This window comes from Orcinus orca, chromosome 4, assembly GCF_937001465.1.
Source record: "Orcinus orca chromosome 4, mOrcOrc1.1, whole genome shotgun sequence".
Taxonomy (NCBI): domain Eukaryota; kingdom Metazoa; phylum Chordata; class Mammalia; order Artiodactyla; family Delphinidae; genus Orcinus; species Orcinus orca.
This window is the reverse complement of record NC_064562.1, coordinates 4982045-4996692: the sequence shown is the minus strand read 5'-3', so window position 1 is coordinate 4996692 and position 14648 is coordinate 4982045. Positions and strand designations below refer to the sequence as shown.

At 51.2% G+C, this 14648-nt stretch overlaps 1 protein-coding gene across 11 annotated transcripts in view; it reads right to left on the bottom strand.

Moving 5' to 3' along the window:
• The window catches only part of FNIP2 (folliculin interacting protein 2), a 135958-nt gene that overhangs the window by 54844 nt on the left and 66466 nt on the right, over window positions 1–14648 (bottom strand). For 9 of the 11 annotated variants that reach the window (XR_007476957.1, XR_007476955.1, XR_007476956.1 and 6 more), the window contains 4 exons: window positions 13899–13999; window positions 13642–13731; window positions 12047–12118; window positions 823–952 (listed from right to left, as the gene is read on the bottom strand). Coding sequence is in view for 8 of the 11 variants with exons in the window: in XM_033421526.2 (XP_033277417.1) it covers window positions 823–952; window positions 12047–12118; window positions 13642–13731; window positions 13899–13999 (393 nt within the window). In the remaining 3 variants the exon portion in view is untranslated. The remainder of the gene's footprint in view (window positions 1–822; window positions 953–12046; window positions 12119–13641; window positions 13732–13898; window positions 14000–14648) is intronic. The other 2 variants (XM_033421533.2, XM_033421527.2) reach the window with 1 other exon arrangement.

The window sequence follows — 14648 nt, the reverse complement described above, 5'->3', positions numbered from 1 at the left end:
CTCAGCCTGTGCTTTCAGGTGCCCCCCTTCACGAAGGCTGCCCAAACCCCAAGACCTCCCGCGAGGCTGCGTCCCGCCCCCGAGCCGCACACCCCCATGCCCCTCTGAGCGTTTAGCACTTACCTTCTTCACACCACTGTTTACGTGAGCATCGTCTCTGTGAGCTCCTGAAGTGCAGGCCTGCAGCCAGCTCTTTACCCCTTCTCAGAGCCGACACATGCCGACCTCTATTCACTTACTAAGGTAACCAACTGTCATGTGGGTTTTTCATAGGTAATTAATTCCTTCATTTCTAAATTCCCTTTTAAGTTTTTGGGTTGTAGGAAGAAGAGGTGGGAAGGTACTGATGTAACATCATCATAAGCCAAAAACGTGAGTTTTGCAACATAACTAAACTTTAGATCTGAAAACCAACTGAAATGAAGGCAGAGAATATCTCGATGCTGTCTCTATTCATAATCAGACTGTTGACTGTTTAAGAATTTGTTTCACCAAAAATTAACCATCCTTGAGTTCATATATTTTCAAAGACCACACTGGTGTGAGTCACCGTAAGCCATTCCAGCCTTCTAACTTACAAAGGCTACACCTGGAAGGGACCCAGTGCAAAGAGAGCACACACTCACTTTCAATCAATGTCAAATCTACCCAGGTAGTCCCAGTGTCTTTCCCGGAACCTCTCACCTGTGAACTTCCAGGCTGAGCTGAAGCCGAGTGGAAAGCTCCGGCCCGTTTGTGCCGACAGTAAGTGAGTGCAGTGTCCGCCAGCATCGCTGGGCCGCCCGCCCCAGTGCCCTGCACAGCCAGGGGAACCCAGCTCACCTCCTGGGAATGATGCCGTTTTCCAAGCTCGTGGTCTGGCTCCGAAGCCAGCGGCGCTGGTAACTGCTGGAGGAGGACGTAGAGGAGCTTGGAGACGGGAACGGTGTGATCAGAAGGCTGCTCAGGGAGGCTGCGGGAAGAAGATTGGGAAGTTGAGAGCTGGGCTCCAGGAGCCCACGTGCACCTACGTGAAAAATACCTATACAAGCCCTGGGACCTAACCGTACAGGTTCTACCGGCCACAGCCAGCAGGGGGAGCCCTCTCAGGCTGTGGTACAGCCAAGAAAACACCCTTTAAAACGAACAGGGGTCGCAGACACCCCAAGGGCATCGGTGACCAGGCACCAGCCCCACATTCCAAATGTAAACAAACATTACTCATCAAGTCAGAGGGCAGCCTGCAGATTTCGGATACCACGAAGAGCCCACGGAAGTACTGCTACTGCTGCCCGGGAGCCGGTGCCGCACACGGAGCCGGCTCGCGCGCGTGTCCCCCCTTGACTGCTTGGTCCCCCTGTGTCTCGAGGTGGAATCCAGGCAGAAGGGTACTTGCCCCGCAAAGCACCCTCTCCCGCCGCCACCTCCAGATACACGGCACTTCCGCCCCTCACGACTCCCTCGGCTCTGCAGGAGGCACATCTGCTCCTAGACGTGCTTTCTGCTTGGATGACTCGGCTGCCCTCAGCCGCTCTGCGGCCGCCGTCACAGTGCGTCCCTAGGTGTGGCCGACGCACAGCCCCACCGGTCCCCGTCAGGGCAGGCAAAGGGCTTCTTTCAAACCCCGGCTGCTTGGAGGAGCTCTGTGGGTTTGGAAGAACAGAGGGACGAAACAGATGTTTTCCCCTTTACCCCCCAGGGTCAAGGAATCAGGACACTGAAATGTTACTCAGTCGGGGGCAGAAGGGAGTGGAATGTGCCAGTCGGCTGGCTGATGTTTGCACGGGCGGATCACAGGGCCCCGGGCCGACTTCAGGAAGTGCAGTATACCATGCTCATGGACACCCCTCGGAAGGCAGCTTCTCCACGTGAACGGTCGCACTTTTATTCACACTCTTACAGGCAGATGGAAAGAAGCTGAGTCCCTGACGTGAGTTCTGAAATCCGACTTGCCTGGCTGCGAGTCAAGTGTCTACAACGTGCCAGGCGCTGTTCAGCGCACAGGGATCCCACACAGAGCTGAAGAGCCGTGAGACCAGGGAACCCCCGGCCACAAGGTGAGATGCTAACAACTCAGGCTTCCTTCTGTCCACCGCAGAGGTGCTGTGAGCATCCACAAGATGCTTTTCTTCTGATCCAGTCAACATGCCCAGGACATGTGTCCAGATTCCCTGTACCCAGGACAGCGCCTGAGACACAACAGACAATTAATAAATGCTGGCTGAGCATACGGCGTTTCTGCGCTGAAGTGTTACCAGGTGAGGCTGGCTTGGTGTCAGCCTTGAGGCTGGACTTCAACCTCCAAAATCAAATCCTGGTTTCAAGTATCAGCAAGTAGGTAATTTTACTGAGAATTTTGAAGGGAGATAGAAGAGAGTTTTTCCTCAAAGTCACACAGTACTACTTAATAAAAAAAAAAATCCTGATTAGACATGTCTGCCTCACCCCCAAGTTTTCAAAATCCCTTATAAGACCAGAAGATCCTCACCCCCTAGTCCCAAATCATCAGGGTCCCATCTCTCTCCCGATCTTATGCTGGGTATAACAGCTCCTTCTTGGCAGGTGGAAGACAGAGGTGAGTTACAGCACTTGTATTATAAGTACTTTTTTTTTTCCCTGATCACAGAAGCAAGATGGCGATGACCCTGAGGACCACTTCCTTCTGGAAGTCGTATTGCTGCATGATTCAGTTTAGTAAACCAAGTAAGACCCATGCTCTTGTTCAAATCCCAGCTCCGCCACTCACCGGCTGGGACACTTGGGCAGTCCACTTAACCTGTCAGCTTTCTCATCCGTGAAATGGGGGGCAAAAAAGGACCACACCGCAGTACTTTTTGTGAGACCTGCAACCTGCTAGTGGGCTACGAAGTCTTTAGCGGATCAAAACTGGTATTTTAAAAAAGGAGCAGAAAAGAAAATAGAGTAGGTTGCAGCATTAACATTAATTGGTGACACTTTTGTTTGTTATATATAAAGATGTTTGTTACTGGATCATGATGATGAAATGCATTAGCATGGGTTGCAGACAAAAGAACACTTTGAAAACCACCGACCTATTTCATATGGTTCCTGTGAGGATTAAACAAATCAATACGTGTAAAACTACGTGTAAAGCACTTACCCCAGCACCCCATACAGTAAATGCTAGCTACTCACTCTCTCTGATAATTCTTGGAAAAGGTGGACTAGGTAAGACATTTCAGAGTACTGAGAGGTCATTAATTCTGATTAATTATGAAAAGAACCAAGAACTTGTAACATAGACATGAAAAAGGCAAAAAATTAAAATAATAAAAACCCAAGGAGGATGTTCCCTTTATCCCTACTATAAAATGCGGAATAATAATTTTTACGAAATATAATCTAAAGGACTGGCTTAGTGCTCTCCAGCATTTCCTCAAAAATATTTTAATATCATGTAGTAAGGTTTCTATGTAAAAGTACTGTGGTATATGTCGTCAATCAGATATTCTAGGAAACAATACAGCTACAACTCTCAAATGCAAGAAGAGACCTAATCTTGGCTTGTAACCTATTGCCATTTTCACGAGAAAAGGGTGGATTCAATCACCACTTAGTGCGCGTGACAGGCCTGGGCCATGGTCTTCAAGGCAGTGCAACGTGGAGTGGTGCTGGGGCCCTGGTGTACGTCCCCGTCGCCAGGGCTGCGTCAAGCGTGCCCAGCTGTTTCCCTACCTTTGCTAAGGGGACTGGTACCTCAGGACACCGAAGTGCTTCTGCATGAGAGTTACGTGGGGTGGGTCCCAGCTTCGTGAGCCAGGTAGAGAAATTCTCCAGCTGGTGCCACAGTTGTAAAATGTGCGGCTTTCAGTTAAATTACACCTCGGCTCAGTTTCAGCTTTGAAAGTGCTGTCTAACACTCCTTAATATTTTTAGTATCACTTTTCTTTTTAGAATAATTTTACAATTAGAACAAATGTTAATGCATACAGACTGCAAAGACTTTTGGAGTTTTGTACATTAATAAGAAAATAATTTGAGCTTTCATCCCCACCCTCCTGACTGAGGGGGCTCTTCAGCGAGCATCTATTTATTCCCGCAGAAATTAGCAGTGAGAAAAAAGAATAAGTCTAAAGGCTTAAAAGTGCTGATCGCTGGCTCTTCTTGGCCCATGTCATTCAAGTTCAAGATAAATGTTTAACTCTCTCTGGAAATACGTTTGCTGTTTGGAGAGTTTACTAGAAACACCGTACTGATGATCTGACTACAGGATTTGGATTTGAACAAATGGTGCCCTGAAACTCTTAAATCAAACCCATTCCCTCAACACACACTTTCTGAGCACCTACTAAGAGCCTGGTACCACCTAGGCCTGGGGCAGAAAGTTACAGCATAGAGACAGTCTCTGCCCTTAAGAAGCTCACACTTGTGGAATAAGTAAACAAGATGATTTCAGACGGTGATAAGTTCCTGTGATTTTCTTTAAGCAACTAGGGGGGCAAAGGTTTACTCTCTCATCAGCAGTCAGAGAACACCCTTGTGAAAATGGGACGTTTCAGCTAAGAGTAAAACGCCAGCAAGAGGCATCCATGGAAAGCGCATCCCAGATGTTCCCTAGGAAAATAACTAGATCGTCTCAGTAAGTCTTTAAAACAATCCATGTGTACTCCTCCTGGTACACATGGGGGACATATCCCCCCGCTTCACTCAAACATCCATTGAGCATCTCATATATGCCAGGCGGGATTCACGCTGCTGGGGATGGAGCAGTCAGCGTGGCACGACAGGTGGGTCTCTGCCCTCGGGGAGCTTCTAGGGGAGGAGAAACAAAAATCCCCAAGGAGCAAGCCTGACACTGGAAAAGGAAGTGCGAAAGTCAAGCGCTCAGAAGCTGCTATAATTCCTTCAACGGGAAGAATTCTGAGGTTGGCTTGTTTGTGTATCTGGAAACACTGCCACCAAAATGAAAAGAGGCTAATGTGACCAGGCCCCTATTCCTGCCCAAGCTCATCCGGCACACTCCCCTCACGACATCCAGCCTTCCTCTGTTCCTGGTACACAACGGTCTTTCCGCGCCCCACACACAAACCTGCAAAGCCTGCTCCCACCCCCGGGCTCTGCCCCAGCGGCCCACAGGCCTGAGACGCTCTTTGCTCTGGCTTCACCAAGCCAGCTACCAGCGGCACTCAAGTCAGCTGAAATTTCAGCTTCCGGGAGAGGCCTTCCTTGAGCACCCTGGTGGTGATGAGTGCCTGCCTACATTTTATAGTCTTTCGCTGTGTCCCCTTTATTGAATACAATTCCATGTCTAGTTGATCACTGATCTATCCCCACATCTGACAAAAATGTCTGGCACATAAGACGCTTAAGAAATGTTGCCGTATGAAGAACAAGAAAATGATTATGTGAAGGACAGTGATGCCTGTCTTGATCGGCAAGCATGGCGGAAACAAAGCATTAGAATACAAATTTCTAGAGAGTTCAAAGCCTGAATTTATTAAAAAGTTTCCTATGGTCAAAGCTGTATGCAGAGCATTTGGATTTTCTCTCCCCCCCCATCCCCCATTAAAAGAAAATCTTTCTTCTGTTTGGTGGTAATGGTGAAGGTGATGGTGGTGGTGATGATGATGGTGGTGGAGGCGGTTATGGTGATGGTGGTGATGATGTTGGTGATGGTGGTGGAGGTGGTCATCGTGATGGAGGTGATGCTGGTAGTGATGATGTTGGTGATGGTGGTGGTGATGATGTTGGTGATGGTGGCGATGGTGGTGGAGGTGATGGTGGTGGTGATGGTGGTGGTGGTGGTGGTGGTGATGGTGGTGGTGATGAAGGTGATGGTGGTGGCGATGATGGCGGTGGTGGTGGAGGTGATGGTGGTGGTGATGATGGTGGTGGTGATGGTGGTGGTGATGAGGGTGATGGTGGTGGCGATGATGGCGGTGGTGGTGGAGGTGATGGTGGTGGAGGTGATGGTGATGGTGGTGGTGACGGTGGTGGTGGTGGAGGTGATGGTGACGGTGAAGGTGGGGATGGTGGTGATGGTGATGGTGGTGGTGATGGTGATGATGAAGGTGATGGTGGTGGTGATGGTGGTGGTGGTGAAGGTGATGGTGGTGGTGATGATGTTGGTGAAGGTGGTGGTGGTGATAGTGGTGGTGGTGATGATGGTGGTGATGATGGTGATGGTGGTGGCGATGGTGGTGGTGGTGGAGGTGGTGGTGGTGGTGGTGGCGATTATGGCGGTGGTGGTGGAGGTGATGGTGGTGGTGATGATGGTGATGGTGGTGGTGATGATGGTGGTGGTGGTGATGGTGGTGATGAAGGTGATGGTGGTGGCGATGATGGCGGTGCTGGTGGAGGTGGTGATGAAGGTGATGGTGGTGGTGATGGTGGTGGTGGTGAAGGTGATGGTGGTGGTGATGATGGTGGTGATGGTGGTGGTGCAGGTGGTCATGGTGGTGGTGAAGGTGATGGTGCCCCTCTCCAGAACCAGGGGGACGGAGACCCCCATGCTGGCCCACCCTGAGCACCACATCCCAGGGCCCTCTCTGTCCTGTCTCTCACAGGCGACCTCACTCTGTGGGTCATGAATCTCCCTTTGCCCCCACTCCCTGTGTGTGTGCATGTGTGTGCGTGTGTGCATGTGTGTGCGCATGTGTGCGTGTGTGCCATCAGTCTTCACACCCAAACGGCAGAGTGGCCAAAACTCAGGTCCTGTCTGAACACCATGACGACGCGTGCTCTTGTCCTGAAGGCTGACCGTAAAGCACTTAATAAACGTGTCTGAACATACGAGCTAGACGTTCTCCTCACACTGATGGTTTTACTACTTTCCAGGGCACAGAGAATGAAGACATTACCTTCCTGCCCGTGATCTGAGTGTGCTGCTGGGGAAGGGAGTCAGCAGCTGGATGGAGGTGACGGCTGACCAGGCTGGGAGGCGGGTCCCAGCCCCAGCTGCCTGGACCTTCCTCTCCCCCTCGCCACGACCGCCAGATTGCAGCTTCTGCCCCGCCCGTGTCCTCTTTCTGAACTACAGCTGACTGCTCATGGCTGGGGCACTTGCGGGCACTTGTGACTGAGACGCTGGCTCAACACCTGTCTCCCCGGGCGCCTCCTCCCCCCGTATGGGGCATGCCCGCATGCCCCACTCATCGTTCTGTTAGAAACTGGAGAGTCGCCCTTTGTCCCCCCGCCATGCCCTGTGTCCCATTAGTCCCCAAGCTCCTCCAGGACCACCTTCCAGCACGGCTGAAACCCATCCCTCCTCTCTCCCGAGACCTTACCTGAACATTCCTAAGAGCAGCCACTCAAATAACCTCTTGAGAATGAATTTATCTTTCTGATTCATATATGCACAGGGGACACATTCACAGTGTCCAGAAAAGAATGAGAATGCACTCCCCCCATCCCTGTCCCGGGGGGACCCCTTCCAGACACATTCGATGAACACGCTTTTCTATCTTTATATGTGGAGAGAGATCTTGTATATGCCCTTTTTCTCTTGAAACATAAATGACCGTTTACTGCAACTCACTGCTGATCAACTTTTCTTTTTCACTTAGAAATATATCTAAGAGAACTGTTCTATTTCGAGGCCTGCTAGGCTGCTGTGCCCTTCCAACCACCGCGTGGGGCTGCTCTGTGGGACGAACGTGACTTAAGCAGGATGAACATCTAGGTCACCTCCAATGTTCTGCTAGTGACAACAGCTCATCGTGTGAGTTTCCTACTCCTACTTTTCACCCTCCACAAAGACACTAGAAAAATGGTTCTCAAACTTGCTATGAGTAAAGTCTATGAAGATGAACATCAGATTTTATAGATGTCTCCCTCACTTGGCTTCCTTAATACAAAAAATCAGGAAATAAGGCAAAGACCGTTGAGTAAACTGCTAATACTCTAATGTAAAAAACACTGTGAGCTTGGTATTGAGTTTGTTCCTTTACTGAGGAAGTGTCTTTAAAAAAAATAGGTGGATATAGTCTAACCCATTAAAGCAGTAAATGGGATATCCTTGTTATTGCTCTATTCCTTACTCTGCGTGTGTGACAAGCTATGTAAAGAGGCACTGGGGCACTTATCGTGAAGGGTAAAATGCATGAAGGCACAGCTCAGAATTAAGATTTGATTTCCTCTCTTATTATAGTAAAGCTACTGAATAACCCAGAAGAAAAGTTGGCTATTCTTCTCAGGTGCTATTCTAAAAAGGGAAAGAGGGGAAAAAACCCAATGAACTGTTTTTAAAAATTTTATGCTAAATCAGATAATCCTTTTACACTAGCTTTACAGACACATGCGTGTGCACGCGCGCGCACACACACACACACACACACACACACAGAGCCGTGAGTTCGGGGGAGAAAAAGTTAATGGGAAAAAATCTGTCTTCTGCCCACCTCCCTCAGTCCTGTACCCCCCGCCCAGCTGATCTACTTCAGCAGCGAATATGCGGGCGCAGTTTTTTCTGGAGCCGTCGGCGAGGCACCAAATAGACCTAAAATATGGAGCCAATCAGGTTCCCCCTTTAGCTGCCCCGAACAAGACTAAGTCCAAGGGCTCACAGGGCGCCGGTGCCTTTTGTGAGGAGGCTCGCCCCCCCGCCCCCCAGTCCCTGACGCTGCGGGCACGTTTTACCCGGGCAGCCCCAGGACCTACACCCCTGCGCAAACGAGCTTCCGAAATGGCGCTTTTGCTCGACGCTGATGCAGTTCTTTCCTCCCTCCCAGCTGTCGTCCCTCGAACACCCCCGTCCCAGGCGCCACCCCCAGGCCCCCGGCTCCCACAGGGCGGGTGAGGCAGCACTCTTCGCCCGCTGTTTTAACTCTGGGTTTACGTGGAGCTTCCTGAGGGCGGGTGCTAAGGGTCACTCATCTTCTACATCGCCCCAGTTCCGGCAGAGCCTGCCAGCCTAGGGGGTACAAGATTGTTATTCAATAAATGTAATAAATGTGGCTTCACGGCCTGACTCAGGGCTACCCTGCCAACCCCTTCCCTTCACCTCGACTGTAGCAAACTGGCCCAACTGTGGAAGCCACCACAGTAACTGAGCTCTCCTACAACAGAGGGCCCTCGGGAGTGCAAACCCAGACAGCGCTTTGCAGCCCCGGGGCACACGGTGCACGAGGGGCACGCGGACAGCACCCACAACATTCCTCCCTGACGCGGGCGGAAGGCAGGTGCGGGGAAGGGGCTGGTGGAGGGCGACAGAGACCCTCGGTGTCTTGTCTTTCTGCCGGGGAACCGTACTGTGTGCTCTCAGACTCTTCATCCGGATCGAGCTCCTCTCTGTAGAGGATGATTTAAAAAGCAAAAACCAAACATAGAAGCTTTTCTAAAGTTACTTCTTTACTGAACTACTGGGGAAGAAAAAGACCCTGAGGTCACTCTTCAGATGTGACTTGTGTGTTCAGAGCTTTGGGGCAGCCGCCATGCAGCCCGTTCATCATGAAGATGAACTGGTGTCAGCTGTGACTTCAGAGCTTCTGCTGGCCTGGTACTGACAGCTGCAAACATTCCCCATCTCCAAAGGCGCCAGCCTAGGTAACCTTGGCAACGAGTGACGTCTGCGGGACAAAAGGTCAGAGGAACTGCACACAAGCACTGCTCTCTCGTTTAAAAAAGGCGTTTCCCACAGGAGCACTGGGGTAAGCACCCTGACGCTGCCGTGTGTGCCCTGCAATGAATCCATTACCTAAATGCGCGGCAGGCCGGGAGCCGGGTGTCTCGCCATGGGGGGCGGTTTGCAGATAAGCCGGGCGGGGAGGGTGGGACGGCCCACGGGCTCACAGATGGCGGGCAACACGGAGAAATCCGCAGCACTCACGCGTCGCTGAATGTAGGTGCGGGCGTCGCCGACAGCAGTACGCACAGAGACACAGACACACAGCCGGCACAAACCCACACTCCTGCTTGCTGGCATCAAGGTGCAACAAGCGTATCTGGGGTCCAGACCCTGGGACCTAATTCCGTCTACAGTGAAAGGACAGGGCAACACGGAGACACAACTGATTCTAGGGATGGGGCAGGACATACACGAGGCACGTCTGGAGCATCCTGTAGTGCCAGAAAGCGAGGAAGCGCTCCACACACACACACACACACACACACACACACACACACACACACACACAGAGTGAGAGACGTTAAAGAAACACTGGAGCCAACGGAAAGCGCTCCACGGCTTCCACGGCCAAAGCTGGAGCCACGTGAGCGACAAAATAAAGCAGTTCTGGGGTGACCTGAAGGGTAAAGTAAGCACTCTGAGTCCATGTTGATATGAACGACTGACTGGCTGGACGGATGAGGAAGGAGGACAGGCTGCCGCGCAGAAGAGCTCCAAGCCCCTGACGCAGGGCCCTGCCCGCAGCAGACGGGGAGAGGCCACACAGACACTGTGCCAGCCAGGTGACCAAGGCCACCATCAGCAGTCCTAACTTACGCTGACAGCACATACCCTTGGTCGGGGGCAATGAAAGTGTCACCGAACCTCTGTGACCTCTCTTCCAGAACGCGGTCCACTCACGTGCGGAGCATCAAACAAATTCCCACAGCTGGCTGCTACTTCCGGAGACTGTCACGGTCGTCACAAAACACAGCAAGTCTGAGGAACTGCCTGAGCCCAGCAGAGTCAAACAGACGTGACAACTGACCGCCCTGTCTCACGGGCTAAGGTGTTAACGACGGGGGGCTGTACCGCAGCTCCCCACGACCGTCTCGCTTGCTCTGCAAATCTACCACTGTTCTGAAAAACAAATCTGTTGAAATATTTGCCCCGTCTCTCAACTCTGCAGACAGGAAGTTACAAATTACAGAAAACAGGAATAAACCGTGGCTGTAATTTCTCTCCATCTTCCACTGCGAATTCAGTTCAAACAGTCATTGTCGCTGCTCTGCTCCAGGACGAGGACCCTGGTCCACACAGTGCGGGCGATGTGAGGAACCAGCCACAGCGGGCACACGAGCGGCCTTTGGTGGAGGGTGACCCTCCCAGGGCTGACCCGGGGGTTTCAGAGCTGCTCCCGGGACAGAAGGGGAGCAGAAGGCCTCCAGGGGCCCCGTGCAGCCAGCCCCCCATCTGCGTGGACTCCCAACAGGAGGGCGGGAGCCTCAAAGGAGACACGGCGGGTTCAGGGGCCGAGCTGCCAACAAAGCCAAAGTTCACATTTGCGTCACGTTCACCTCTGCCCCCTCCTCCCGAGAAAGCGTTCAGATCCGGCTGCTACTGACCTTTCACTTCAATGCCAACGCGGCCCTCAACTGTCCCGCTTCTCAAAGGGCAAGGGACACTCGTCTTAGGAGCAATTTAGAGTGGAACCTGGGACCCTCTGCTGCAGGGTTTGCACCTGGACACACCTCTCCTCCACCCACAGATACAAAGAAACTATAAGGGACTGAAAATAACTGGGGGCACGCACAGTTGGGGCACATTATGGACAAAAGATACAAAGAGCAAAAAACCCAACTGCCATTTCTGAAGAGGCTGGAGCAAAAACAGGGGTTCAGGAGCAAAAGCAGGGCACTGCACACGCCGTCTGCACTCAGCACCACCTAAGGGGCGGGCAGAACACCTAAGCCGCCCCTCTGGCCTGACCCCTGGACACACCCCTGCCCTCACGCCTTATAAGGAACTAGCTCATCCCCGCTCAGGAAGCGAGCCAGCAAGGGAACCTGTCCTTTATTCTCCTTCCCTCATGGTGCAGCAGGGGCCCCAATAAAGCCTTGCCTCAATTTCTTGTCTGGCCTCTAGTCAATTTCTATTGCTCAAGGAGGCCCAGAACCCTGGTCAGTCACAACTTGACATGAGGAGAGAAGGGGTACAGGAGACAAAATCTAGAGCATCACGACTCCAGGACAGAAGCAGGTCAGCGGACAGCCCCCATGGTCCCAGCCAGAGGGATTCCCATGCACACTGTCCTTCCCCTGGCTGGATGCTCAGGACCCAGAAGGTCCCAGGGCCACTGGCTCAAAGAGGCTCCCCCTCTTTTTAGCGGGACGCTGCTTGACGTACGTTCGTCTCGCAGGAGCCGTCCCTGTGCACGTCACACCCAGATCTCAGAGGAAGGGCTCGCTCCACGGGCGCTGCCGGCAAGAGGAAAGCACGTACCTGAGCGGGCGATGCCGCTGTCCCTGTCTTCGCTCTGCCCTCTGCTCGGCATGTCGACCGGAGTGCTGTGCACTGCAGGAAGCAAGGAGACCTGGTCACGGGGCTCGCAGAGGCGGGCTGCTCAGACCGCCTGCACTCGCTTTACGCCTGCTGGCGGTGACCGCACGAGGACACACGGGGAGGGACGGGAAAGCAGAATGCAGTTCAGAAAAGACAGGGGAAGGAGGGGGCAGAGGCCAGCGACCACCTGCCCGTGCCTGTCCCCCGGCAGCACTACAGAGGCTCTTCTGAGGGCCTCTCGCCCCTAAAAGAAGCCGAGTCATCAGCTGTGAGGACACTTCATACGACGAGCAGACATCCTCGAGCAGACGCTTTCAGCCATTTTCCTCATTAGTAGTAGTTAAATAGCATTTAAGTATTTCAGTAGTTTCAATGTACTGAAATACTGCAAAATATTAATAAGTACTTTCAAAATGCTTTATAATCAGTTTCAGCAGTAACTACAGGCAACCTCGAGAAGAGAAAGGCTTGAAAACCATTTCAGGAATTTAAAAAACCCTTCTGTGTTTTATAAACCCTCTCTTGGCAGACAGAAACACTTATATTCATTTTCAAATATCTCTTCCTCTGCCTCCTTTCCATATACACCCGTACACAACACTACTGCAGAGGTGCTAGGAAAACACTCTAAAGGACTGTAGACTTCTAGGAATGCTTTACGTTGGTCTCAGCTGTGTACCGTTGAGCTAAACGGTAGCTCCCACGTTGCTACCGTAAGCGTTCCGGTGCACGAGAAGCCCGCCGCTCTGCCTGATTATTACACTTGCCAGCTACTTTGTGAAGCGTGTTTATTTTCACAATTTTAAGGAGAGTATATAAACATGCTATCCTCACCTGGAAGTAGGCAGGAGGCTGTCAGTCAGTTAAATAGGGTGCCTAGCATAGTTCGGCTACGGTGAAAAGCAGAATGCAGAACACCGTCTGCGGTAAACACAACCCCTAACGTTAGCAATGAAGGCTCCCACGCTAGTTAATCACACCAGCCTGCGGCAGACATTCGGCAGCCTGGGTTAGACGGCCAGGCCGGTCTCAGGATGTACCTACCCAGAGATGGAGGTGGCTACACCTGTAAAGAAGCTGGAAAGTACATTTGAACTACTTAAATGCTACGGACAGAGAGAGGGAGAGGGGGAGGGAGAGGCCAGTCTTCCATGCTCTTGTTAGAGTGACTTTTGAAGACACAGTGCAGGTAAGGGTGCAGGTGAAAAATGGATCAAAGATGCCACGGCAAAGAGAAACACTTCACGGCAGCGTAAGAGGCCGAGGAAAATCGGAAGATGTTATCCTCTTAGAAACACGAAGGGCTCATTTCAGATCCAAACCGGCTTACGCCGCGGGGGTATTAGCAGAGACGTTTCCAACAGGGGTTCTGGGGTGGAGATTTCAGAACGCCAGGCGCTCGGCAGCATGTGGAACTAAACATCTCACGAGCCCCTTGGATTTCTAGAGAGGCGCCCAACAGATTTGTTTCTAAGAACCTGCCCAGGAGTTACTAACGTGTGCAGGTGGCACCATACTCAGCATTCCACACAAACCTGCAAAGAAAGAGGCACTGCGGCTGAGCCGGAGCGGTCCTCCTTCAGCCGCCCCCGGGGGCAGTTTGCTGCCGCATCCCTGCAGCACACCTGGGGCGGAGACACACATGGGGGCGGACAAAGTACACACACAGAAATAAACGCAGATTAAAGATAATGCCACAGCAAAACACCACCACAAACTCAAAGAAAGCAAAACGGACACCCACGGCGGCGGGACCCGGAAAGCAAGGCCCCGCTTACGTGGCGGAGTTTACCTAGGTTACTTCCAGTACGACAGGGGCCCAGGTTATTCTGATTTGTGTTCAGTTTCCCCAGGTTAGGATCTTGGTTGATATATTCGAAGCTGTCTTGCAAGCTAAGTCCAGAGAGGGAAGGAAGGGAGAGAGAGGAGAAAAACATCAAGGGACGAACAAAGCTGTTTGCTAACAGACAACTTTTTCTTCATGAATTAATAATGTCTCACATCTACCGAAGAGACTTAAACTTTAGGGGAATTTGTTGCAGGAAAAGACAAGAGAGGCTCTGGGAGGGAGTTCAACCTATAGAACTAAATGACACATTCCAGACAATTTCACAGTATTATGTAATGAGGGACACCGAATTCTAAAATCTTCCTCTGGTGACTGATACCTAGGATACGGCTATTCATTTCAAGGGTAATTTTACAGAAACCCTCAAAATGAAATTCATTTTAACCCTTAGTTAACATCCATGAGCAATTCAGCAACCTTTTTCAGGAGGAGCATATAACAGAAATTATGATTCTTACAGGAGTCTGATTTCACAACTTCTTAAAAGTTAGAATTACTCATAAACACACGTGAGAGAAGCAGCTTTTAATAATTTATTGTATTTGTTAACAAATGAAATAAAGATGTCGAGGATAATATAGCAAAATGAAGCCAAAATACTTTTTACTTCAATCTGAGCTTGATATTTAATTAGAGGGAGTTAGTATAATAAATGTTCAGGTAATATCAAGGGTCAGAAAAATAATACCTCAC